This window comes from Pseudophryne corroboree, chromosome 1, assembly GCF_028390025.1.
Source record: "Pseudophryne corroboree isolate aPseCor3 chromosome 1, aPseCor3.hap2, whole genome shotgun sequence".
Lineage (NCBI taxonomy): Eukaryota > Metazoa > Chordata > Amphibia > Anura > Myobatrachidae > Pseudophryne > Pseudophryne corroboree.
Genome location: NC_086444.1, coordinates 400859702 through 400887064, shown reverse-complemented (window position 1 = coordinate 400887064; position 27363 = coordinate 400859702). Strand labels below are relative to the sequence as shown.

At 47.9% G+C, this 27363-nt stretch overlaps 1 protein-coding gene across 1 annotated transcript in view; it reads right to left on the bottom strand.

The window, feature by feature from the left end:
• Positions 1 to 24449, bottom strand: part of LHFPL7 (LHFPL tetraspan subfamily member 7) — a 37681-nt gene extending 13232 nt beyond the window's left edge. Inside the window, exons 1-2 of the mRNA XM_063913462.1 lie at positions 24207 to 24449; positions 20920 to 21058 (exon numbers count right to left, since the gene is read on the bottom strand). Of these exons, the coding sequence (XP_063769532.1) occupies positions 20920 to 21058; positions 24207 to 24416 (349 nt within the window). The 5' untranslated portion in view covers positions 24417 to 24449. The remainder of the gene's footprint in view (positions 1 to 20919; positions 21059 to 24206) is intronic.
• Between the last annotated feature and the right edge of the window lie 2914 nt (positions 24450 to 27363).

Here is a 27363-nt window from a genome sequence, read left to right as displayed (position 1 = left end):
CAGATATTGGCAAACTGATGCAAGGTGATATCCACTGCGGGAACAGAAGTTGCTGGAAGCGGTTGGAACTCAGGGACTTTAGGGTGGAATCCAAAGTTAGTGAAGAATGGTGTTGAAGCAGATGAAGAATGATACTGGTTGTTATGACAGAACTCAGCCCAGGGAAGTAATTGAACCCAGTCATCTTGAGAGGAGGACACATAGATGCGGAGGAAGGCCTCCAAGTCCTGATTCACCCTCTCGGTTTGACCATTGGTCTGAGGATGGTAAGCCGTGGAAAACTTTAGCTTGACTTGGAGGACTTGACATAAACTTCGCCAGAATTTGGCTGTGAACTGAACTCCTCGATCTGAGATAATTTCTTCAGGAAGACCGTGGAGTCGGAAGATCTCTTGTATGAATACTTGAGCCAACTTGGAAGCTGACGGAAGACCGGTGAGAGGAATGAAGTGTGCCATCTTGGTGAACCGGTCAACTACCACCCAGATGGTATTGAACTTGTTGCACATGGGTAAATCTGTAATAAAATCCATCGACAAATGGGTCCAAGGTCGACGGGGAACAGATAGTGGAACCAGTTGCCCCGCAGGCGACTGGCGGGATACCTTATGTTGAGCACACTTTGGGCAAGATGCAATAAACTCCAAGACGTCCTTTTTCAGAGTTGGCCACCAATAGGACCTAGAGATAAACTCCAGGGTTTTTTGGATACCTGTATGTCCGGCAAAACGGGAAGCATGGGCCCAATGCATGAGCTTCTTCCTTAGCATCGGTTTCACAAAACTTTTCCCTAATGGGGGCGTAGAGTCCATCCCTACCGTGGAGAATGCCAACGGATTTATAATAGGATGCTTGTCTGAAGACTCTGACTCATTTTCTTGCTCCCATGAGCGGGAAAGGGCATCGGCCTTGCGATTCTGAGAGCCCGGACAGAACTGGAGTTTAAAGTCGAACCTGGAAAAGAAAAGTGCCCATCTGGCCTGACGAGGGTTGAGACATTGTGCGCCTTTCAGATATAAAAGGTTCTTGTGGTCTGTAAGTATGGTGATTGAATGAGAAGCTCCCTCCAACAGATACCTCCACTCTTCTAGAGCGAGCTTGATGGCTAGCAACTCCTGGTCGCCAATGGCATAGTTGCGCTCAGCTGGGGAGAACTTCCGGGAGAAGAAACTGCAAGGGTGTAAATGGCCATCTTTAGCCCTCTGAGATAACACCGCTCCTACTCCAACGGAGGAGGCATCCACCTCTAAGATGAAAGGAGAGTCGATGTCAGGCTGTTTCAGAACAGGCGCAGAGATGAACCTTTGTTTTAAAAGATGAAATGCTTGCATGGCTTCTTCAGACCACTTGGACGGGTTAGCACCCTTCTTAGTGAAAGCAGTAATAGGCGCCACAATGGTGGAAAAGTCTCGTATAAACTTTCGGTAATAGTTGGCGAACCCTAAGAACCTCTGGACCCCTTTGAGGGTTAAGGGTACAGGCCAACTTTGGATTGCTTGTAGTTTCTCAGGATCCATCTCTAGTCCGGAACCGGACACAATGTACCCTAGAAACGGAATGGACTTGACTTCAAAGACGCATTTTTCTAATTTGCAATAGAGATGATTGACACGGAGACGGGGCAGAACCTCTTTAACCCAAAAACGATGTTCCTCTAAATCGTTGGCAAAAATGAGGATATCATCTAGATAGACCACGACATGACGGTATAGAATGTCTCTGAAGATCTCATTGACAAAATGCTGGAAGACAGCTGGAGCATTGCTCAATCCGAAGGGCATGACGAGGTACTCATAATGTCCGTCACGGGTGTTAAAGGCGGTCTTCCACTCGTCACCCTCACGGATCCGGATGAGATTGTATGCACCTCTCAAGTCCAGCTTTGTAAAGATGGTAGCTCCGCTAACTCTGTCAAAGAGCTCAGTAATCAGGGGTAAAGGATAACGGTTCTTGATGGTAATGTCGTTCAAACCTCTGTAGTCGATGCACGGCCGCAGACCACCATCTTTCTTTTTTACAAAAAAGAAGCCTGCGCCGGCTGGAGAAGAAGAAGGTCGAATGAACCCCTTTGCTAGGTTCTCTTTAATATATTCCTCCATAGAATGCGTCTCAGGCAGAGACAACGGATAAGTTCGGCCTCGAGGTGGAACCTTCCCTGGAACGAGATCAATCGGGCAGTCCCATTCTCTATGAGGAGGAAGGATATCAGCAGAAGCTTTACTGAACACATCCGTGAAATCTTGATATGGAGGAGGTGGAACATCAGACGACCTGGGGGAGGAAGAACAGACAGGCAATACTTTAAACAAACATGTCTCAGCACAGGAGGAACCCCATGCCAGGATTTGCGTAGTCGTCCAATCAATTGTAGGATTGTGAAGACGGAGCCATGGAAGGCCCAGGACCACAGGATGTGTGGCTCTTGGAATCACTAAAAAAGAAATAAGTTCGGAATGAAGAACTCCCACTCTCAGACGAACTGGTAGAGTCCTTAAAGAAATAACTGCATCAAAAATTTTGCTGCCATCCACGGCAGTCAAAGAAATGGACGAAGGAAGTCTCTCGGTGGGTAGGGACCACCGTTTAACATAGGCTTCGGTAATAAAGTTCCCAGCTGCTCCGGAATCAAGGAGGGCAATGACGTTCCGATAACGTTGAGCAACTTGAAGCGAGACTGGGAGATTACAATCTTGAGGAGATGGAGAGGAGATCATTACTCCTAGCCGGCCCTCTCCTTGGCGAGCTAGGATTTGGAGTTTCCCGGACGTTTGGGACAGGCATTAATGGTGTGAGACGGAGCTGCACAATAGAGACAGAGAGACTCGGAGAGACGTCTTCGGCGCTCAGCAGGAGTTAAACGGGAACGGCCAAGTAGCATGGGCTCATCTTTAGATGGTGACAGTTGACGAGGAGGAGAAGCAGAAGATTTTGGAGCAGATGATCTTCCACGCTCAGTTGCTCTCTCTCTGAAACGTAAATCAACTTTCGTGCAGAGTGAGATTAGCTCATCTAACTTAGAAGGTAAGTCTCTGGTAGCTAACTCATCTTTAATACGCTCAGATAAGCCATGCCAGAATGCAGCATACAGGGCCTCGTCGTTCCATGCCAGTTCGGATGCCAGGATCTGGAACTGTATCAGATATTGTCCTACAGTACGTGACCCCTGGCGTAAACGGAGAATCTCGGATGAAGCTGAGGTTACCCGGCCTGGCTCGTCGAAGATGCGCCTGAATGTTGACACGAAGGCAGTGTAGGAAGATAGCAGGGTGTCGGACCTCTCCCATAACGGTGATGCCCAATCAAGGGCTGAGCCACTGAGAAGAGAAATAATGTAGGCAATTTTTGTACGGTCACTGGGAAAATTGCCAGGTTGTAGCTCAAACTGAATCTCACACTGGTTGAGAAATCCCCTGCAGAATCTTGGAGATCCGTCAAATTTTGCTGGCGTTGGAAGATGAAGACGTGGAGCAGAAATGGGTAAGGTGGGTGGGGTTATAGCTGGAGTCACTGTGGTTGACGCACCAGACGCGCCTGATCCACGGAGAGTTGTCTGAATCCCATCCAGCCGAGTAGAGAGATCCTGGAGACAGCGGATGATGTGGCCCTGTGCAGCCTCCTGATGTTCTAGTCGGGCTGCCAGTTCTTGCATCGGCCTGGCCGCTTGATCCTGGTCTCCGGCTGGATTCATTAGGTCAGTGCTTACTGTCACAACTGAGGACCTGAGCTGACGGGAGGCAGCCTCAGTTGTAGGGGCTGAGATGTACCGGCACCTGGGAGGTTGTATCAGACCCCTGGACATGTAAGTAACATGAATAATAACTGCCCGAAGGCGTGACCACGACAACTTGGATAAAAGTCAATGATGTTTATTATGACAACTCCGCAACACAGCAGCAGTAAAAGAAAACGTAAAAGTCAGCAAAGAATAAATACAGTTCCTGGGTACTACAGGATGGCAGGAGCCACAGGCACTGGTAGTGTGAGATAGTTCTTATAATCTTCTAGATGGAAAGTCCTTACCAGGCCCGACTGTAGCAATGGAGATAACCCAGGATTGTGCCAGCTGGTGTTCCAGGAAAAGCTGGGTTGCTGAAGATAAAACGGCTGCTGTGGATACTGGCTGGAACCAGACTGTTGTTAGCACGGAGTGGATACTGGCTGGAACCAGTTAAATAATAAATGAACTTGGGAGCGATGAAATATGAACTGAAATGTAGAACTTGAGAGCGGAGAAATAATAATACCGGTGGAGAGTGGTAAAGTGTAGAAAGGACACCGGCCCTTTAAGAGAAGCTGTACTCTGCTGGAAGCTGAGCTGGAAGCAGGTAATGCTGTAGCTGGAAACAGATGAATCCACAATGGATTGGAGAGTCAGGCTACACCGCAGGTGGAATGCTGGTGCGGGTCTCTATGGTGGAAGTCTTGAGACAGGAGCTGGAACCTGGAAGACAATCACAGGAGAGAGACAAACAGGAACTAGGTTTGACAACCAAAGCACTGACGCCTTCCTTGCTCAGGCACAGTGTATTTATACCTGCAGCAAGGAAGGGATTGGCTAGGCAATTATGCAGATTATCAATACTGAGAACAGATTGGTGGAAATGATCAGCTGACAGAATCCAAGATGGCTGCGCCCATGCAGACACTTGGAGGGAAGTTTGGTTTGTAATCCATGTGGTAATGAAAACAGTAATGGCGGCGCCGGCCACCGGAGACAGGAGGCGCCAGGCTGACAGATGCACATCCAACCACGCGGACACAGCGGAGGCCGCGGCTGACGTAATCGCCACTCAGACACTCTGCATGCAGAAGTTCAGGGACGGCGGTGGAGGCCGCGGGAGACGCCATGCCAGGTGTAATATGGCATTTACTGTGACAGCGTCCCAGAGTGACAGGAGAGGATACAGGAATGTACACATCAGGATAACAGATGGGATCCGGTCCTGGAGCGCTGAGCCAGCCTTAGGAGGCATCTGATGGGTAATAAATGGCGTCCAGATACCCGGATCGTGACAGCTACTTGGTCAGGGGCAAACACGTTTGCAAAATTCTACAAATTTGATACCCTGGCTGAGGAGGACCTGGAGTTCTCTCATTCGGTGTTGCAGAGTCGTCCGCACTCTCCCGCCCGTTTGGGAGCTTTGGTATAATCCCCATGGTCCTTACGGAGTTCCCAGCATCCACTAGGACGTCAGAGAAAATAAGAATTTACTCACCGGTAATTCTATTTCTCGTAGTCCGTAGTGGATGCTGGGCGCCCATCCCAAGTGCGGATTGTCTGCAAAACTTGTAAATAGTTATTGTTACACAAATCGGGTTATTATTGCGAGCCATCTGTTCAGAGGCTCCTTTTGTTATCATACTGTTAACTGGGGTTCCTATCATGAGTTATACGTGTGATTGTTGTGGCTGGTATGAGTCTTACCCGGGATTCAAAATCCTTCCTTCTTGTGTCAGCTCTTCCGGGCACAGTGTCCTAACTGAGGCTTGGAGGAGGGTCATAGGGGGAGGAGCCAGTGCACACCAGATAGTCCTAAATCTTTCTTTAGATGTGCCCAGTCTCCTGCGGAGCCGTCTATTCCCCATGGTCCTTACGGAGTTCCCAGCATCCACTACGGACTACGAGAAATAGAATTACCGGTGAGTAAATTCTTATTATTAACTTTCCCACATCTCATGAATTAAATGAATTCTTTGGAAAAGCTTGGGAGACTCCGGATAAGAGACCGCAGATCCCCAAAAGAATTTATATGGCATACCCTTTCCCTAAGCAGGACAGGGAGATTTGGGAATCACCCCCCACTGTGGACAAAGCCCTGACGCGCTTGTCCAAGAAAGTGGCGCTACCGTCTCCTGACACAGCAGCCCTTAAGGACCCTGCAGATCGCAGTCAAGAAACTACCTTAAAGTGTATTTATTCTCATACGGGTGCTGTGCTAAGACCGACAATTGCGTTGGCATGGGTGTGTAGCGCAATGGCAGCTTGGACAGATGAGCTGACAGATCAATTTGATAATATGGATAAGGATACTATATTCCTAACTCTAGCCATATTAAAGACGCAGTCTTATTTATGAGGGATGCTCAAAGGGACATTGGATTGCTAGCTTCTAGGGCCAATGCCATGTCTGTCTCAGCGAGAAGATCCTTATGGACTCGCCAATGGACGGGTGATGCGGATTCCAAGAAACATATGGAAGTACTACCCTACAAGGGTGATGTATTATTTGGGGATGGGCTGACGGACCTGGTTTCCACAGCCACAGCAGGTAAATCAAATTTTTTATCATATATTCCCCAACAGCAAAAGAAAGTAACACCCTATCAGATGCAGTCCTTTCGGTCGCACAAGTCCAAAAGAGGTCGGGGATCCTCTTTCCTCGCCAGAGGTAGGGGCAGAGGCAAGACAGCACCTGATTCGGCAGGTGCCCAGGAACCAAAGTCCTCCCCGGCTGCTCCAAAACCCACAGCATGACGCTGGGGCTTCCCTGAGGGAGTCCGCATCGGTGGGGGCACGTCTTCGACTTTTCAGTCAGGCCTGGGTCAGTTCGGACCAGAATCCCTGGGTGTTGGAAATAGTTTCCCAGGGTTACAAATTGGAATCCGAGGAGGTGCCCCCGCGCCGATTTTTCAAATCGGCCCTACCAGCTTCCACATCGGAAAGGGATGTACCGTGTTTCCCCGATAATAACACCTATCCCGAAAATAAGCCCTCCCCTTACTGTGTAAGATTCCTCTAAAATAAGCCCTCCCCCGAAAATAAGCCCTACCGAGATTGCTACGGTACTGTAGTGAAGGTGATCCCCTGCGCTACGGTACACGCGACATTACGGTACCCTCTGTATGCACCCCCCCCCCCCCCCGGGTGAAACGCACGCCGCGCTACGAGCTGCATCCAATCAGAGCTGCAGCAGTGAGCGCGTCATCCTGTCTTCCCCAGTGATTTACCGTACTTGCTGGCGCCATTGAGAGCAGTGCCGCGGAGGAGAGCTGAGGCAGGACAAAAAACCCGGTATGTAAGCGGGAGTGAGGGGGCATGATGGAGGATAAAATAAGCACTCAGGGGGCATGATGGAGGATAAAATAAGCACTCAGGGGGCATGATGGAGGATAAAATATGCACTCAGGGGGCATGATGGAGGATAAAATAAGCACTCAGGGGGCATGATGGAGGATAAAATAAGCACTCAGGGGGCATGATGGAGGATAAAATAAGCACTCAGGGGGCATGATGGAGGATAGAAGGAGCACTCAGGGAGCATGATGGGGTTAAAACATTATTGAGGGGCATGATGGAGTGAAAAGAAGGACTGATGGTCATAATTTTATTATTCTGTCTGTTTTGACCCTCAGACATGAGTACAAAAAGGAAGAGCTATACTGTTGAGTACAAGAAAGCAATTGTAGAGGAGTCACATGGCAAGAATCTTGCAGTTTTCTGTAAAGAAAAACTTTTGGATCTTCGAATGGTCAGAAAATGGAGAGCAGATTATAATAACCTCAATCAACAGGTGGATGAGGGAAAAGGGAAAAAGCGCAGGTCTGGATCAGGTCGGCAACCCTTATATCCTGACTTGGAGATCCTCATTGGTGAATGGATTGCTGACAGGAGAGCAAAGGCCTTGGTTGTGCGCAGGGCTGATATTCAAGCATTTGCCCTTTCAATGGCACCAGAGTTTGAAATGGTCTCAGAAGGATTCAAAGCATCACAACACTGGTTGGACGGTTTCCTTCAACGGTATGAACTGTCCCTAAGAAGATCAACAACACTGTTTAAGCTGGAAGATGCTGAAGTTATTAAACGTGCACTTGCATTCAAGTCCTTTATTGATAGGATCGACATTTCCAAGTACCAAACCTGCAATATGATTGCTATGGATGAAACTGCAGTGTTTATGGGACAAGGATCTCAAACAACAATTCATCACAGGGGTGCAACGTCAATCTACATTCCCACCACTGGCTATGAAAGTGCACGGGTCACCTGTGTTTTGGCAATTCGTTTGGATGGAAAGAAAGTCACACCTCTAATCATCAGTAAGGGCAAGAAAGATAAGATTGAACGTGTATCAGGCATTTACGTTCTTGAAACCGAAAAAGCCTGGTGTACACAAGCCGTTATAAGAAAGTGGGTTGATTTAATGCTGCCACTTGTTATGCGAGGTAACCAAAGAGGTCTGATAGTCTGGGATTCAGCCAGCACTCACCGCGCTAAAGACATGAAGAACTTCCTTGCAGAGAGAAGAATAGATCAAGTAATGATTCCTGCAGGAATGACTGCCTATCTCCAGACCCTTGATATTGCAATAAACAAGCCATTCAAGGACCATTTGCGCATGGAAGTCAATGACTACATTGAAAATAGAATGGAAAGAAATCAGCGTGGAAACTTTGTGAAGCCCTGTCTGCAAGAAGTCGTGACTTGGGTGAAGAAGTCATGGGATAAAATTACTGACAGCTGTGTCGCCAAGGCACTACGAGCAGGTTACCTGGACAAGACATGTTCATTTAAAGAGAGCTATATTGCTGGACATGACAGATTGGGTCCACTTCTTCTGAAGGAAATGGAGGCGCAAGACATCCAGGACGGAATTCAGGGTATGGACACTTATGACGATGTTGTTGAAGAAGATGACATGATCATTATTGAATAAAGGTACATTTCTTTTGTTCACATTTACCTGTTTATTAAAATTGCTGTCAATGTTCATTAAAATAAGCCCTCCCCTGAAAATAAGCCCTCTGGTGTTTTTCTTTAAAAAAATAATAATAAGACAGTGTCTTATTATCGGGGAAACACGGTAGTGTTAGCTGCAATTCAAACGCTGTGTATACAGCAAGTGATAATCAAGGTTCCCCTGTACCAGCAGGGAAGAGGTTACTATTCAACCCTATTTGTGGTCCCGAAACCGGACGGTTCGGTCAGACCTATTTTGAATCTGAAATCCCTAAACCTGTACATAAGAAGATTCAAATTCAAAATGGAATCTCTCAGAGCGATAATAGCCAACATGGGGGAGGGGGAGTTTATGGTGTCTCTGGACATAAAGGATGCGTACCTTCATGTCCCCATATATGCCCCCCATCAGGAATACCTGAGATTCGCTGTACAGGATTGTCATTACCAATTTCAGACGTTGCCGTTTGGACTCTCCACGGCCCCGAGGATTTTCACCAAGATAATGGCGGAAATGATGGTGGTCCTGCGCAAGCATGGAGTCACAATTATCCCATACTTGGACGATCTCCTGATAAAAGCGAGATCAAGGGAGAAATTGCTGAACAGTGTGGCGCTCTCGTTGAGAGTGCTCCAGCAACACGGTTGGATTCTAAATCTACCGAAGTCACAGTTGATTCCGACAACTCGACTACCGTTCCTAGGTATGATACTGGATACGGTACAAATGGAGGTCTTCCTCCCAATAGAGAAAGCCCAAGACATACAGGACATGGTCAGAGACCTGCTAAAACCGAAAAGGGTGTCAGTTCACCAATGCACTCGAGTTCTGGGGAAAATGGTGGCGGCCTACGAGGCCATTCCCTACGGCAGGTTCCATGCAAGGACTTTTCAATGGGACCTTCTGGACAAGTGGACCATCTGCACTTACATCGGAAAATAACTCTGTCCCCAGGGACCAGAGTGTCCCTCCTGTGGTGGTTGCAAAGTGCTCACCTCCTCGAGGGTCGCAGGTTCGGAATTCAGGATTGGATCCCGGTTACCACGGATGCGAGCCTCCGAGGATGGGGAGCGGTCACACAGGGAAAACATTTTCAGGGTCTTTGGTCAGACCAGGAGTCCTGTCTACACATCAATGTGTTGGAACTCAGGGCCATTTACAACGGCCTTCGACAAGCGGAGAGTTTTCTTCGAAACCTACCGGTTCTGATTCAATCAGACAATGACACAGCAGTGGCTCATGTGAACCGCCAAGGCGGGACAAAAAGCAGAGTCGCGATGGCGGAAGCCACAAGGATCCTTCGCTGGGCGGAAAATCATGTAAGCGCTCTGTCAGCTGTCTTCATTCCGGGAGTGGACAACTGGGAAGCAGACTTCCTCAGCAGACACGATTTCCATCCAGGAGAGTAGGGACTTCATCAAGAAGTCTTTGCAGACGTAACACGTCTTTGGGGAACTCCTCAAATAGACATGATGGCGTCACGCCTCAACAAAAAACTTCAGAGGTACTGCGCCAGGTCTCGGGACCCTCAGGCAATAGCAGTGGACGCTCTGGTAACACCGTGGGTGTTCAAATCGGTCGACGTGTTTCCTCCTCTTCCTCTCATCACAAAAGTGTTGAGGATCATAAGACGAAGAAGAGTACGAACGATACTCGTCCCAGACTGGCCTTGAAGGGCCTGGTACTCAGATCTACAAGAGATGCTCACAGGAGATCCCTGGCCTTTTCCTCTGAGGGAAGACCTGTTGCAGCAGGGGCCCTGTGTATTTCAAGACTTACCGCGGTTACGTTTGACGGCATGGCGGTTGAACGCCGAATCCTATCGAAAAAGGGGATTCCGGAAGAGGTCATCCCTACGTTAATAAAGGCTAGGAAGGAGGTGACGATAAAACATTATCACCGTATCTGGCGAAAGTATGTGTCTTGGTGTGAGACCAAGAATGCACCTACGGAAGATTTTCATCTGGGTCGTCTTCTCCACTTCCTACAGACAGGAGTGGATATGGGCCTGAAATTAGGCTCTGTTAAGGTACAGATTTCGGCCCTCTCGATTTTCTTTCAGAAGGAATTGGCTTCTCTTCCAGAAGTCCAGATGTTTGTAAAGGGAGTGCTGCACATCCAGCCCCCTTTTGTGCCTCCAGTGGCACTATGGGACCTGAACGTGGTGTTGTAGTTCCTAAAATCACACTGGTTTGAACCGCTTAACAAGGTTGACTTGAAATTTCTTACCTGGAAGGTGGTCATGTTGTTGGCATTAGCATCAGCAAGGCGAGTGTCAGAATTGGCGGCTTTGTCACACAAGAGCCCCTACTTGATTTTTCATGTGGATCGAGCTGAATTGAGGACACGTCCGCAAATTTTGCCTAAAGTGGTTTCTTCGTTCCATATGAATCAACCTATTGTGGTGCCTGTGGCTACAAGTGACCTGGAGGATTCCAGATCCCTGGACGTAGTCAGCGCCTTCAAAATTTATGTAGCCAGGACGGCTAGAATTAGGAAACCAGAGGCTCTGTTTATCCTGTATGCGGCCAATAAGATTGGCGCTCCTGCTTCGAAGCAGACTATTGCTCGCTGGATCTGTAATACGATTCAGCAGGCTCACTCTACGGCTGGATTGCCGGTACCAAATTCGGTTAAGGCCCATTCCACTAGGAAGGTGGGCTCTTCTTGGGCGGCTGCCCGAGGCGTCTCGGCTTTACAACTTTGCCGAGCGGCGACTTGGTCGGGGTCAAACACTTTTGCTAAATTCTACAAGTTGATACCCTGGCTGATGAGGACCTAGCGTTTGCTCAGTCGGTGCTGCAGAGTCATACGCACTCTCCCGCCCGATTGGATGCTTTGGTATAAACCCCATGGTCCTTACGGAGTCCCCAGCATCCTCTAGGACGTAAGAGAAAATAAGATTTTAAACCTACCGGCAAATCTATTTCTCCTAGTCCGTAGAGGATGCTGGGCGCCCGTCCCAGTGCGGAAACTCTGCAAGACTTGTATATAGTTGTTGCTTACATAAGGGTTATGTTACAGTTGACATCGGTCTTGGACCGTTACTGTAGTTTGTTCATAAAGTTAACTGGTTATGTATGTTCCAGGTTACATGGTATGATTGGTGTGGGCTGGTATGAATCTTGCCCTTGGATTGCTAAATCCTGCCTTGTATTGTCCATCTCCTCTGGGCACAGTTCTCTAACTGAGGTCTGGAGGATGGGCATATAGGGAGGAGCCAGTGCACACCCATAGTCAAAGTTCTTTTTAGGTGCCCTATCTCCTGCGGAGCCCGTCTATACCCCATGGTCCTTACGGAGTCCCCAGCATCCTCTACGGACTAGGAGAAATAGATTTACCGGTAGGTTTAAAATCTTATTTTCCCACACACTCTGCTGGCTGTTAGTAAGAAGAACTATATACTATGTAATAATAGAAAATTTAGAGCTCTTCATTACATATGTTTTGTAAAAGATATGATAAGCCTCCAGGCCACTTCACGGCTGCTCTACGCAGGAGTGTCTGGAGAAACGGAGTGGCTGGCCGAACGCAGGGCGTGTTTGTGATGTCAAACCAGGAACTAAATGGACTGAGGTGATCGCAATGTAGGAGTAGGTCTGGAGCTACTCAGAAACTGCTTGAAAATTTTTAGTAGCAGTTCTGCTAATCTTTCGTTTGCAATTCTGCTAACCTAAGATACACTCTTAGAGGGCAGCGGCCTAGCGTTTGCAATGCTGCTAAAAGCAGCTAGCGAGCGAACAACTCAGAATGACCATCCATATACGTGTGTGTCCATGTAGCTGCTGCATTGTTGCCTTATTAAAGGGTATTTCACTCAGTGGGCTATTCCTATATTGCTATACCTGAGGGGGCCAAGTGTTTCAGGTTTTCTTTCTGTTTAATATAGGATTGTATCACAAGATATACAAAAGGTGTATTTTTACTTGTGATTTTTAGTCACCATATAATCTATATCTCTTGAACTCACGGTCTGTGCTACCTTAGGCACGCTTTACTGAGAGTTCTTGATAGGTATAGTGCTGCTACACTTTGTACCTGGTTTCCCAATATTGGGGTCATTCCGAGTTGATCACTCGCTGCCGTTTTTAGCAGAATTGCGGTCAGGCTAAAAAACGGCAGTTCTGCGCATGCGTATGGGCTGCAGGGCGCACGCGCTAAGTATTTTCACACAAAACGAAGCAATTTTACACAGGGCCGTGCAACGCTTTTCAGTCGCTCTGCTGATCGGTGAGTGATTGACAGGAAAGGGGTGTTTCTGGGTGTTAACTGAGCATTTTCCGGGAGTGTGCTAAAAAACGCAGGCATGCCAGACGAAAACGCAGGAGTGGCTGGGGAAACGGGGGAGTGGCTGGCCGAATGCAGGGCGTGTTTGTGATGTCAAACCAGGAACCAAACAGTCTGCAGTGATCGCAATCTAGGAGTAGGTCTGGAGCTACTCAGAAACTGCAGGGAAATATTTAATAGCAGAACTGCTAACCTTTCGTTAGCAATTCTACTAAACTAAGATACACTCCCAGAGGGCGGCGGCCTAGCGTTTGCAATGCTGCTAAAAGCAGCTAGCGAGCGAACAACTCGGAATGAGGGCCATTGTGCACATAGTTATGTCTGCTACACGTGGCAAAGACGCTGGGGCTTCTCCCACACTGCGTGGTAGTGAGGCCGCAGACGTGATGGAGGAAAATATGGCAGCTGAGAGTTTTTGTTCAGGGGGTTCCTTTCCCCCCAGTGGGTCGGTAGCACCTGGGGCTTCACAGGGCCCACCTTGGGCTACGTTTTCTACGCTGTTAAACACACTTGTAACTAAATTGGCACCCCCTGTGGGACCACCTGTGCCGATGCAACAATTTATGGTCCCTGTATTAATCCGCCATGGGCAGATCAAATCCCCACTCAGTTACAGCATTTGAACCGGTCACTGACTGAATCTAAGTGTCACTCTCGCCCGCCTAAGACTAAGTCGTCTTCTAAACGGGCCATTACCTCCTCCCAATCCACTGCTATCCCAGACACTTCCTCTGAGGAGGACGGTACATATGCTGATCCCACAGACACTGACACAGATGTTTCTGGTGGGGAAGGGAAATTATCGGTGGATGTCCCGGATGTGATTGAAGCAATTAGGCTCATTCTTCAGGTGTCTGATGTTCCTGAGCCTGAGGCTGTCCATAAAAAGCCGGATAGGTTTAAACGTAAGAAGGTGGTTACACAAGTTTTACCTCATTCTCAACTCCTGGCTGACATATGTCAGGACTTGTGGAATAATCCGGGAACTGAATTCACACCGCATAAGAGACTGTTGGCTCGCGATCCTCTCTCTGCGGAGCTATGTAAAAAATTGGGAAACTCCTCCCCCTGTAGATTCTCATGTGGCTCGTATGGTAGTTTCCTCTGCTCTGCCAGTAACTACCGTCACCTCTCTGAAGGAACTGACGGACAAACGTGTGGAGGGTTGTTTGAAAGCGATTTACACCCTACCGGGGGCTGTGCATAGGCCAACCATTGCAGCGACTTGGGCTGTTGAGGCGTGGGCTCAGAAGCTAGAAGCGGAGTAGCCTTCTAACGCATCTGAGCATGCTTAACAATGTCTCTTTTATATTACCACGGCTTCTCTGTACCTTAAGGAGGCGGCCTCCGATGCCGGGGTGCTGGTGGCCAAGCTACTATTATGTCTGTCTTGGCCAGACGTATCCTTTGGTTGAGATCCTGGTCGGTGGATATGGATTCCAAGAAAACCCTGGAGGTGCTTCCTTTCAAGGGAGACATTCTCTTTGGAGAAGTCCTCAATAAGATTGTGGCTGATCTGGCTACTGCTAAAACACCTTACCTACCTAGTACGGCTCCTTCCGCACAGAAGGCTAAAAGTACTTTCCCTCGGCCCTTTCGTCCTCCAGGAAAAGCAAAAGGTCAGGCGTACCAAGCCCAGACCGAAGCGTGACTGGGCCGCCCGTCGGCCAGCTTCCAAAACTGACAAGTCTGCCGCATGACAGGGCGGGACTCCCTCTGGGGGATCCCAGGGTGGGGGGCCGACTACTAGGTTTTGCCCAGGAATGGTTGATGACCACTTCAGATACCTGGGTAAGGGAAATCGTCGCTCGAGGTTACGCCATACCCTTCAAGAATCGTCCCCCTCATCGATTTTGCCTGACAGATGTTCCTCTGGATCCGGCAAAAGCAAACACTTTGCACTCGGTGGTACATTCCCTCCTGACCACAGGAGTGGTAGTACAGGTGCCTCTGGCCCAAAGAGCCGAGGGGTACTATTCACCGTTGTTCCTAGTCCCGAAACCAAACGTGTCTTCGCGGCCCATTTTCAATCTGCAGTCCTTAAACATGCATGTGCGGATCTCCAAGTTCGTATGGAAACACTGCGCTCTATTGTTCTGGCCATGGAGCCTGGGGCCTATATGGTCTCCCTGGAAATACAGGATGCCTACCTACATATTCCTATTGCGATATCTCATCGGCAGAACCTAAGGTTTGCGGTGGACAACCTTCATTACCAATTTCGGGCGTTACCCTTTGGTTTGACAACGGCTCCCAGAGTTTTCACCAAAGTAATGGCGGTCATGACGGCTACACTCTGCCGTCAAGGGGTCAGGATCCTACCGTACTTGGACGATTTGTTGATCCTGGCAAATTTCCCAGAATTTCTCCTGTGTCATCTCGATCTGACGGTCCAGTGCATGAAAGCCCACGGGTGGCTGATCAACTGGAAGAAATGCTCCCTGGTTCCTGCTCGGAGCATATTGCACCTGGGAGCGTTATCGGACACTCACAACCAACGGTTGTCCCTGTCTCAGGAGAAAGTCCTGAAGCTTCAGGACAGGATTCGATGCTTCCTATCTCGTCCGCAAGTGTCGATACATTCGGCATTGCAAGTGCTAGGTCTCATGGTGTCGTCTTTCGACATGGTGGAGTATGCTCAGTTCCACTATCGACCTCTGCAGAAGTTAATTCTGGCCAAGTGGGACGGCCTGCCTCACCGGATCAGATCTCACATGATCTCATTGTCTCCGGAGGGCTGCCTGTCACTGAGCTTGTGGCTGCAGGACCAACAATTGAGCAGGGGCCGTCCCTTCTGGTTATCTGACTGGGTCTTTCTGACAATGGATGCCAGTCTGAGAGGTTGGGGCGCGGCGTTGGAACAACACTATCTTCAAGGTCGGTGGACCAAGGAGGAGTCTCCACTCCCGATAAATACTCTGGAACTGCGGGCAGTGTTCAATGCGTTGACAATGGCCCAGCATCTAATACAGAACAGACCTGTTCAAGTACAATCGGACAACGCCACCACGGTGGCGTACATCAATCATCAAGGCGGCACTCGAAGCCGCATGGCAATGAGGGAAGTATCACGGATTCTTCAGTGGGCAGAACGCCATCTGCCGGCCATATCCGCAGTGTTCATTCCGGGCGTCCTGCACTGGGAAGCGGACTATCTCAGTCGTCAGGACGTACACGCAGGAGAGTGGAGCCTCCATCCGGAGGTGTTTCAACTTCTTGTGGACACGTGGCGCCTTCCACAATGACCAGACCTCCTTGTTGCCCTTGTGTTTACCAGGATTTGGCCCGTCTGGCTTTGACGGCATGGCCCTTGAGGCTTCCGTCCTGAGGGCCAAGGGTTTTTCTGAGGCGGTCGTTCAAACTATGTTGAAGGCCCGTAAGCTGGCTTCTGCTTGGATCTACCATAGGGTCTGGAATGCTTACTTTACTTGGTGTGCATCTCACAATCATGACGTTTTCAAGTTTAGTACGGCCAACCTGTTGGCCTTTCTACAACAAGGCCTGGACTTAGGCCTGCGTTTGGCCTCCCTCAAGGTTCACATTTCTGCTTTGTCTGTTTGGTTTCAGAAAAAGATTGCCACCCTACCTGATGTCCATACATTCACTCAGGGTGTGTTGAGGATTCAGCCTCATTATGTGCCACCTGTGGCCCCTTGGGACTTGTCGGTGGTTTTGGAGGCCTTGCAAGTGTCTCCCTTTGAGCCTCTTGCCTCTGCTGACCTTAAGTAGCTTTCCCTTAAGGTCCTGTTCTTGCTGGCTATTGCTTCAGCTAGAAGGGTCTCGGACTTGGATGTCTTATCCTGCATGTCTCCCTATTTGATTTTTCACGGGATCGGGCGGTTCTTAGAACGCGACCGGGTTATTTACCCAAGGTGGTGTCTTCCACCTTAACCAGGAGATTGTGGGTCCAGCTTTTAATTCTCCTGAGTTGTCTCCCAAAGAACAGTCTTTGGATGTGGTATGGGCACTCCGTATCTATGTAAAGAGAACTTCCTCCGTTAGGAAATCTGATTCTCTTTTTGTATTGTTTGGTTTTCACAAACGTGGCTGGCCTGTTTCCATGCAGACTTTGGCCAGATGGATTAGAATGGTAATTGCACATGCTTATGTACAGGCTGGTCGTCCGGTTCCTGCTACCATTAAATCCCATTCTCGGTCGGTTGGACCTTCTTGGGCGGCCCACCGTGGTGCGACCCTTGAACATTGTGCAAGGCAGCTACGTGGTCCTCAAAGACAACGTTTATTATGTTCTTTGCCTTCGATACCCCCGCTTCCCAGGATGCTTCCTTTGGACGCCGGGTTCTTGTGCCCGCTACAGTGCGTCCCTTCCCATGAGGAACTGCTTTAGGACATCCCCGATGTTAATCCTTGTGGAGCCCAGTGTACCCCGCAACAGAAAACGAGATTTATGGTAAGAACTTACCGTTGTTAAATCTCTTTCTGCGAGGTACACTGAGCTCCACAAGGCGTCCACCCTGACGCACTTAGCTTCTTTGGGTTGGTATTGGCATAGCCGCTGACACCCTCTCCTGCGGCGAGTGTGTGGTGTAATTGGCTACGAGCGATTGTCATCTTTGGTACCTGCTACTGCTTTGGGCTGGTCAACGAAACTGAGCTCCTGCGCATGGAGGCGGGGTGACATAGGAGGCGGCGCTATGCATCTTGGGAAGAAGGTCAAAGCTTTGAGCCTGTTGGTGCCTCGGATCAAGATCCTACTCCACACCCCGATGTTAATCCTTGTGGAGCCCAGTGTACCTCGCAGAAAGAGATTTAACAACGGTAAGTTCTTACCATAAATCTCGTTTTTATATATATATATATATATATATATATATATACATATATACATAGTGGTGGCCAAAATTGCGGACACTTTTTGAAATTTGAGTGTTTTTCAACTTTGAATGCTTATAAAAACTGTTAAACTTCACGCAGTGCAATGATTCATATATCAAATGAAAGGAAATTTAATGCTGAATTCAACACAATAAACGTAGGTCAAATACTTGCATTTCAAGGGATGTGTGTAGCCTTTATGCGTTAGCTACCAGGGCCGAGCATGGTAAATGTCACAGTATAGCAGTCCCAATGGAAACCTACCCCTTACATACATCCTGGGGTTGCATACATTTTGCAGGTATCCACCAGAAAGGTTAATAAATATCTCCCTTAAGCCCCGTGCAGACGTGGAGATTTCCCCAGTGATGTGTGCTGAGCAATCTAGCACAGACCGCTCAGCACACACCTCTCCCCCCCACTCAGCACACAGCGTGGTGTGTGCTGATCGAGAGAGGGAACGGGGGTATACACACGGAGAGATCCGTGCTTAACTTCTAAGCAATGATTTCTTAGAATTTACCCACAGATTTCCATATCTCTTGTGGGTGCTGGAGCTTTGGAACAAAGATAACCGATGATGATTATCAGCAAGGACCTCTGCAATGCTTAAAATAAAATGTAAATACATAAATATAACCATGAGCAATATTTTACGCACATTACAAATGTCTCACTAGATCTGAAGTTGAAGGCACGTTTGTTCTTACTCAGATGTAAGATATAATATAGACAAATATATTTCTATGTATAAATCAGCATTTACTGGGGACAGACACAGCTTAGGTGATCCAGAAAACACCAGCAATGCGTGCAGTAGTTACCACTTTACCACATGCAACTCGCCGCCCCACTGTGTCCCCCAATATCTGACGAGATCTCTTCTGCATAATATTTAAATATTTAAATAAATAAATACTTTTTAAACTACTGTATATGAAATAACATTTCAAAAAACAAACAAACAACGTTATGAACAGGATTGAGGGGAAAAAACATCAGTTAAGTGGTAAATGTATGCTTGGATAAGTCAGTGGTAGGTTTTTATTACTATTGCGTACTATAGGCCTAAATCATGTTTGTACACAATGGCCGATGTTTACGCAAGTAAGAAATTATCGGCAGTCTGCGTATGTGTCAAGGGTCTGTTGCTATCCCGCTCGCAATGAGGATTTCATGGGAAAGTAATTGACAGGAAGTTTACCGTTTACGGGTGGTAACAGGAAATGGCGTGACATTGCCATTTTGAGGCGTGTATCTGCCATCAGCTGTGATCATGTACATGCAAAACCTTGGCAGCTGGTACTGCTGTGTCCATCTGGTACTGCTGCGCAGACATAGGGCAACCCTTACAGTCGATGTTCCTCATTTTTGTGTATAGCCCACGCATATGTACAAAGCTGTAAATTAGTGGAATCTCCGGTGACCATCTCTTCATTTCTGGGCGGCACCTTCACTTGCTAACATTAGCAGTTCCGTGACCTAGAAAATCACATTTGCATTTGCGTACAAACATGAATTAGGCCCTGTATCCAATATGAGAGCACCATTTATGTTCTGCCGTGGGTCATTTACAAAACACACTGGATGGGCACTGCAGAACCGCTTGGCTTTCACCTCATGATTCTTCCAAAAACTAGCAGTGCACCTAGGTTGAGGAGAGGTGGAAATACAGTAAAGGTGGGTACACACTGATAGATATATCTGCAGATCAATTTATCTGCAGATATATCTATGGACAGATCGGGCAGTGTGCTGTGCATACACACTGGCCGATCCGTCGGGGACCGACGTCATGAACTGGGCTGCCACAGCATGTGTATGGGCGGCCGGCCGGTGGCCCGTACACACACAGCGATGCGCCAATATATCGGTAGATATATTGGCCGTCGGCTGTGCTGCAGGGCCGACGTGATATGTCTGTGAACGACGGAGTTCACAGACATATCGCCCGTACACACTGGCCGATGGACCCGCGATATATCGGACGTTCAATAGAACGCCCGATATATCGGCCAGTGTGTACCCACCGTAAGACTCCAGGGGTATATTTACTAAAGTGCAGGTTTTCAAATGTGGAGATGTTGCCTATAGCAACTAATCAGAACATAATAGCCAGAATCTGATTGGCTGCTATAGGTAACATCTCAACCTTTATAAACCCCCACTGTAGTAATTATATCCCCACATGTGCAGTGGACAAAAGTATAAATGGCACATCCAATGCCTATATTCTAGTACTTTAGTAAGGTCCGTATTCATCACATTCTTTTCTGATATAAAGGTAAATAAATGTCACATCCGATGCCTATAGATGTGTCCTCATACATCTTATCTCAACACTCCACACAGCGGGAGATGCCTGGCGTGAGTGAGCTGACAGGTCCTGTGCATCTCCGTGAGCACTGAGAAAACACTGTAACAGTATTGCGTATGCCACCAAGTCACTCCACAGCATGGCGTAATTAGGGGATCCGGTCTGAAGATCGACAGTGTCTAGGTCGACAATGTTTAGGTCGACCACTATAGGTCGACAGTCACTAGGTCAACATGGATGGAAGGTCGACAGGGTTTCTAGGTCGACATGTGCTAGGTCGACAGGTCTAAAGGTCGACATGAGGTTTTTAAAATAAAATAAAAATTGGGATTTTTTTCATACTTAACGATCCACGTGGACTACGATTGGAACGGTAAAGTGTGCCGAGCGAAGCGGTAGCGGAGCGAAGGCACCATGCCCGAAGCATGGCGAGCCATGCGAGGGGACGCGGTGCACTAATTTGGGATCCCGGTCACTTTACGAAGAAAACGACACACAAAAAAAAAATCCTCATGTCGACCTTTAGACCTGTCGACCTAGCACATGTCGACCTAGAAACCCTGTCGACCTTCCATCCATGTCGACCTAGTGACTGTCGACCTATAGTGGTCGACCTAAACATTGTCGACCTAGATACTGTCGATAAAACGAACCACACCCGTAATTAGAAGGACTGTTTATCATGCAGGGAGGTGAGATGTACAGTAAGTGGACACATCTGTATATCCTACTACTTTAGTAAGGCAGCATTCTTCACATTCTTTTCTGATATAAAGGTAAGTAAATATTGGGTTTCAGTACCTGCAGTGATCTGTGTATATCTGGCTGGAGAGCACACCCTCCTCTGACACAGACCTGCTGGTATTACAGTCCATGACAAAACAAGTAAAGCTCCAAAACTCATCAGCAGCCATCCCGAAAATAGTATCACAGCTGCAATCTAAAGAAAAGAGAAGTATCAAAGTATAAACTGTGTCATCCCCTGCATGATATGATGACATACATTATCCAATAGTACTAAAACTAAATAGCTCCTGTTCCCCATGCTTCTGTCACCCCTAAGCACGTGCCTAGTGGGAAATCCAGCACTGTGTATACATCTACCCCTTTGTACTGTATCTAGAACAAACTATATTGCAAAGCTAGCAGAGCGAACGCTTTTATATACTGTACATATATACAGTACACTGGACTGGACCGGCACACTAATTCTAAGATTAAACCACCATAAATACACCCCTTCAATGGCACTGCAGCACAATACTTATTTCTCCCAACTGTCCCGACTCATGACAATCCTGTTGGGAGGCCCCCTGTCACTCGCTGCTCTGCTTAGCCGAGCAGCTTAGTGAATAGATGCTGTGCGCATGCACATAGGATCTATTCATGGGAAAGAAGGACAAGGGGCATCAGGGCCGGTGCTTGGGTGTTTGGCGCCGCCCTGCAAACTATAAATTTGCGCCCTCCCATACTTTCAAAGGGACAGCGCACATAGGGCCTAATTCAGACCTGTGCTGCAAATTAGCTGTGATCAGATAGTCGCCGCCCAGGGGGAGTGAAAATTCGCCCCATGCAAGTGTGCGAATGCATTTGTACTCTGTGCGAAAATTCCCCTCAGTCAACGGACAGCTGCAAATCTGTTCGCAACGCACTCACCATCTATTGATTTTTCCAGTGTGTGCAGCCTGTGCGTAGCTCAGTACACTCCAGTGTGAAAAAAGCAGGCTGATCAGGGCCGTAGCTGACGTCACACACCCTCCCGGAAAATGCTTGGGAACGCCTGCATTTCTCCATACACTCCCAGAAAACGTTCAGTTAACACCCACAAATGGCATCTTACTGACAATCACCTTGTGAACTCCAATGTGATCGCAATTTTTGCACCCTCCCGTCGCTGCTGTCCATCTTGCATTGCATATGCATGCGAAATAGTTCGATAATCGCCTGCTGTGCGAAAACGATCAGGTCTGAATTGGGCCCATAATGCCTCTTGTAGCAGTGATACTTATACACATAATGCCCCATGTAACAGTGACACTTATACACATAATGCCCCCTGTAGCAGTGCCGCTTATTCACACAATGAACTCTGTACCAGGGACACTTACACACGTAACGCCCCCTGTAGCAGTGACGCTTACACACGTAACGCCCAATGTACCAGTGACGCTTACATACGTAACACCCACCGTAGCAGTGCCACTTATACACATTATTTTGCACAGTTACAAATACACACACCACACATACATACACACACACACACACACACACATACATATACACAGATACTGTATACATATGCATACACAAACTTTCACTCACTCTCTTTCCATCCACTTACTTAAGGAAGTTGGGCTGGCTGAAGCTGTAGCAGCTCATCCTCCTATGTAGCAGCATGCAGCCTGGTCCTGTATAGCTTCACTCCTTATTCCCGTGTAGCTCTGCCTCTTTTTAGGTCCGCACACTGCACTGTCACAAGGAAGGGGAATGGAGGCTTAAAGTTTCTGGCACCGCTGCCTGTCATAGAGTGTGACAGGCACAGCAGCCGCCAGCAGCAGGGAGAACAGCTCAGCACAAGGATGCATAGCAGGGAGAGCGCCTCTTGAGCCTGGCACCTCTCTGCTTTGCATCCCTTTGCTGAGCGGGTAACGCCGGTCCTGGAGGTCATGACCATGCACCCACAGTAATAGAAAATGGGAGACGTTGCGCACGATTATAGCAGGGGCTACCAGGCTGCATACATGTCATACACTCACACATACTGTACATGTCACACTCATACATACACATACATGTCACACTCATACACATTCAAGCAATCACACACATGGACCACAGCCCCCTTCTTGCATCACGACCCCTGCCCCCTCCCTGTATAACGGCCCCTGCCCCTCCCTGCATCATGGCCTCTGTCCCCTCCCTGTAAAACGGATGCTGCCCCTTCCCTGTATCACGAACGCTGCTCCCTCCAGGCAGCCTGGGAGTAAAATCCAAGGTCGTACCATTCACTTTATACCTGGGTTGTCCCTGGAGAATAGCAGGGGCACCGACCCGGAAATATGTTCCTGGGTTGGTGCCTTTCAGATAAACAAAAAACTAGAGATGAGCGGGTTCGGTTTTACTCGGTTTTACTCGGTTCTCAAAACGGCATCTAATTGGCTCACGGATGTCACGTGTTTTGGATAGCCAATAAGATTCGGTTTTGAGAACCGAGTAAAACCGAGTAAAACCGAATCCGCTCATCTCTACAAAAAACCCAGGATGTTGCTCGTTCATGTGCAAAAACCCGGGATTTTACAGTATGTCTGAAAAGGGGTATTAGATATATTTTCGGCAAAATTAAATGCCAGGCGCTAGCGGAAATGTACGGTACCTGGCGGCTCACTCTTGACAGGCATCTCACACTGCATGGTGTATAGTGACTAGATGTATGAGGACACATCTGTATCTATGGACGTGGCCTGCTGTAACAAGAATGCATTTTTAGGGAGTCACTGCACCTACTGTATCTGTACATAAAACTACCGTACATAATGTTCACACGTACAGGACTGCAAGTACATGTTCAATGTAATGTTAATTTATGCTCTATTGTGCATCCTGAAAATTCTGCCCTTTACAGACATGCCACTTTATGGGGAAGAGCAGAACTGTCTCGTCATTAGGCCCTGCCTCCAATACTGGGAAACACCCTCAATTCTTGGGTCATTAGTGAGGGGTGAAGCTATAGGCCCACCCCAATGCAGAAATCACCCGCGATTTGCGGGTCTGTGGAAAGGGGTGGGGCTAAATGACGATATGCCACTCATTTAGCCCCGCTTCCTTCTAGCACCCCGCGATTGCCAGTAATTGTCACACCATCCTGGCAGGAACACTTGGAAGCGGGCAGGATGCAGTAGACCCACCTACTCTTCCGGGGCTGCGGGGGACTACCCCAAAAATCGTGAGTCTCCCTCAGCTTCCGGGAGGGTAGGCAAGTATGGGATAGATCTGAGAAACACTGTTCTCACTTCTAGGTGAGTGCAAAAGCTATTTGGTGCATAGTGTGTTGTGGCATCATTGATTTATTAAGTATTTCGATTTACCTTCCAAGACAGATCAGGGATTTCCTCCAAGGTCCTGAAAACAATGCAGGTCTGATTACATGCAGAGCGGATTTGCCAGCTGCACTGAACAAAGACCCCAAAGGATGAGTTGTCATTTTTAAACCACGCAGAAGACATTAGACTGAATCCTAAGATGAGGGATAAGATGAAAGACAGGGCTGCCCAGAGAGATCCCATACACGACACCATCAGGACAGTGGATCAAAATATAATACAGTTCTTCATAGCCTGCAAAATACAAAGTATTTGTATTTTTTTTAAGAGTTCTAATAACAATATAAAGAATCAGTCACATTTAGAAATCCTGTGTTCCCTAATGCACACCGAGTGAATAATATTACTACATAATAATAGTCAGATTATACGGAGATCTTAGTTGCGTATATCTGCAGATATAGGGTTAAGCCCCCAGGCCGATCGACAAGGCTTCTCCGTCACACTGGGAATTTAACCCAGATATATTTGTAATTATTTATGGGGTGGGTGTGGGGTGCGGTGGCCCCTGTGTCGGTATGGCTGGGCTGCTTCAGGTCGGCACACCCTAACACTTTATTAACACTTGTTATTTTTCCTATCACTTTGTATATATTATTTTAATCACACCACTTACATAGCACTTCTGTGCTTCTTATTAACCCCTATTAATTTTCACCTGTGTGCTGACCTGGGGTGGCCGACCTGTGCCGACATCGTGGGGTCCTGCACCCCAGGCCCATACCTAGTATTAGGGACCCCCAGTGACGGAGAAGCCTTGTCGATCGGCCTGGGGGCTTAACCCTATATCTGCAGATATACGCAACTAAGATCTCCGTATTATCTGACTATTATTATATAGTAATATTATTCACTCGGTGTGCATTAGGGAACACAGTTTTTTTCCTACACAGAATTACCCCTCCCCTTTTAGCACCTGAGTGACATTACAATCTGATTGAGCAGCTTTCCATTTTGTGTATTTTACATTTAGAAATCCACAATATATTTTTTGCAGTTATTTGAAGAAAACAAAACTCAATGAGCAATGCCATACTAGACTTTTTTAGTGGCAGAAAAATAATTGGTGTCCCCTCTCCTGCCATATTGAAAATAGAGGCAGTGCATGCGGAAGGCGTGCCAAAAATATAAGGGCGTGGCTTTAAGGGGAGTGGTCACAGAATATTGGCAATTCGCATTACACAGCACAGTAGAAAACCTAATACACGTTACACGGCACAGTAGTAACCCTTATTCATGTTACGCCGCGGTAGAGCCACTTATACACATTATGCCAGGTACAGCCCACATTATGCCAGGTACAGCCCACGATACACATGCCAGGTAGATGAGGGGTGTGGGTGTGTCTTAGCGTCACATTATGCCAAGAACAGCCCACAGTATGCCAAGTAGAGCCCTTATACACAATATGCCAGCTAGAACCAACATATGCCAAATAGAGCCCATGATGTACATTATGCCAGGTAGAGCACTTATACACATTGTGACAGGTAGAGCCCACATTATGGCAGTTAGACGAGGTGTGTGTCTCACTATGCCAGGCAGAGGCCTTATACACATTATGCCAGGTAGCGCCCATGATACACAATATGCCACATAGATGAGGTGTGTGTGTGTTAGTCACATTATGCCAGACAGAGTCCTTAAACACATTATGCTAGGTAGAGCCCATAATACACATTATGCAGGTAGACGAGGGGTATATGTGTGTGTGTGTGTGTGTGTGTGTGTGTGTGTGTGTGTGTGTGTGTGTGTGTGTTAGAGTCACATTATGCCAGGTAGAGCCCATGATACATATTATGCCAGGTAGAGACCTTATACACATTATGCTAGGTAGAGCCCACATTATGCCAGATAGAGTCCACAGTATGCCAGGTCGAGCCCACATTATGCCAGGTAGAGCCCATAATACACATTAGGCCAAGTAGAGACCACATTATATTAGGTAGAGCCCTTATACACATTGTGCCAGGTAGAGCCCACATTATGCAAGCTAGAATCCATGATACACATTATGCCAGATAGGTGTGTGTGTGTGTGTGTGTGTGTGTGTGTGTGTGTGTGTGTGTGTGTGTTAGAGTCACATTTTGCCAGGTAAAGGCCTTATACACAATATGCCAGGTACAGCCCACATTATGTCAGGTAGAGTCCACATTATGCCAGATAGAGTCCACATTATGCCAGATAGAACCCATTATACACATTATGCCAGGTAAACGAGGGCTGTGTATGTGCAAACATGTAGTCAAATCCCTGGCAATGAATGCACAGGTTAGCTCTCAGACAAGGGGGGTCATTCCGAGATGATCGTAGCTGTGCTAAATTTAGCACAGCTGCGACGCCCAGCACAGGGCTAGTCCGCCCCGCATGTCAGTGACGCCCCCCCCCGTGCAGAGGTGCAAAGGCATTGCACAGCGGCGATGCCTTTGCACTTCAAGAGTAGCTCCCGACCAGCGCAGCTTTAGCGTGCTGGCCGGGAGCTACTCGTCGCTCCCCGGCCTGCAGCGGCTGCGTATGACGTCACGCAGCCGCTGCAGGATGCTCCCCACACGGTACGGCCATGCCTGCGTTGGCCGGACCGCACCCATGAAACAGCGGCCAAACGCCGCCATTCCGCCCTCTCCCGCCCAGCGACCACCTCTGCCTGTCAATCAGGCAGAGGCGATCGCAGCCCAGCTACGGCCGTCTGGCAAACGCCGGCGCACTGCGGCGCCGGTGAATGCACAGTGGGTACCCGTTCTCTCGGCTGCGATAAAAAGCAGCAAGCAAAAGGGTCAGAATGACTCCCAAGGCCCTCTCTTTCTGTGTTTTATACTGTACAGTATGTGCACTAAATGCTTCCTAATAGGAGGGCTCTGTCTCCTTGCCTGGTTATAGGAGAAAGGGGCTGCATTTCAGCAGAAAGCTCTTGTCCATTGGTACAATCAGTTGTAGTGCTGATTGGGGGTAAGTCTACATTGTAGCTACCCTGTTCACAAGGGTGTTCAAGCACAAGTTTACTTTAGGGCAGATGTGACAACTGCTTTTGTATATATGAAGTTCATATTGTCTGTGTACGAATTGTTAACAATTCTATTTTGCAATCCCAAGAGATTGGGCCTAGGTACTGCCAACTATACACTACACAATTTTAATAGATGAT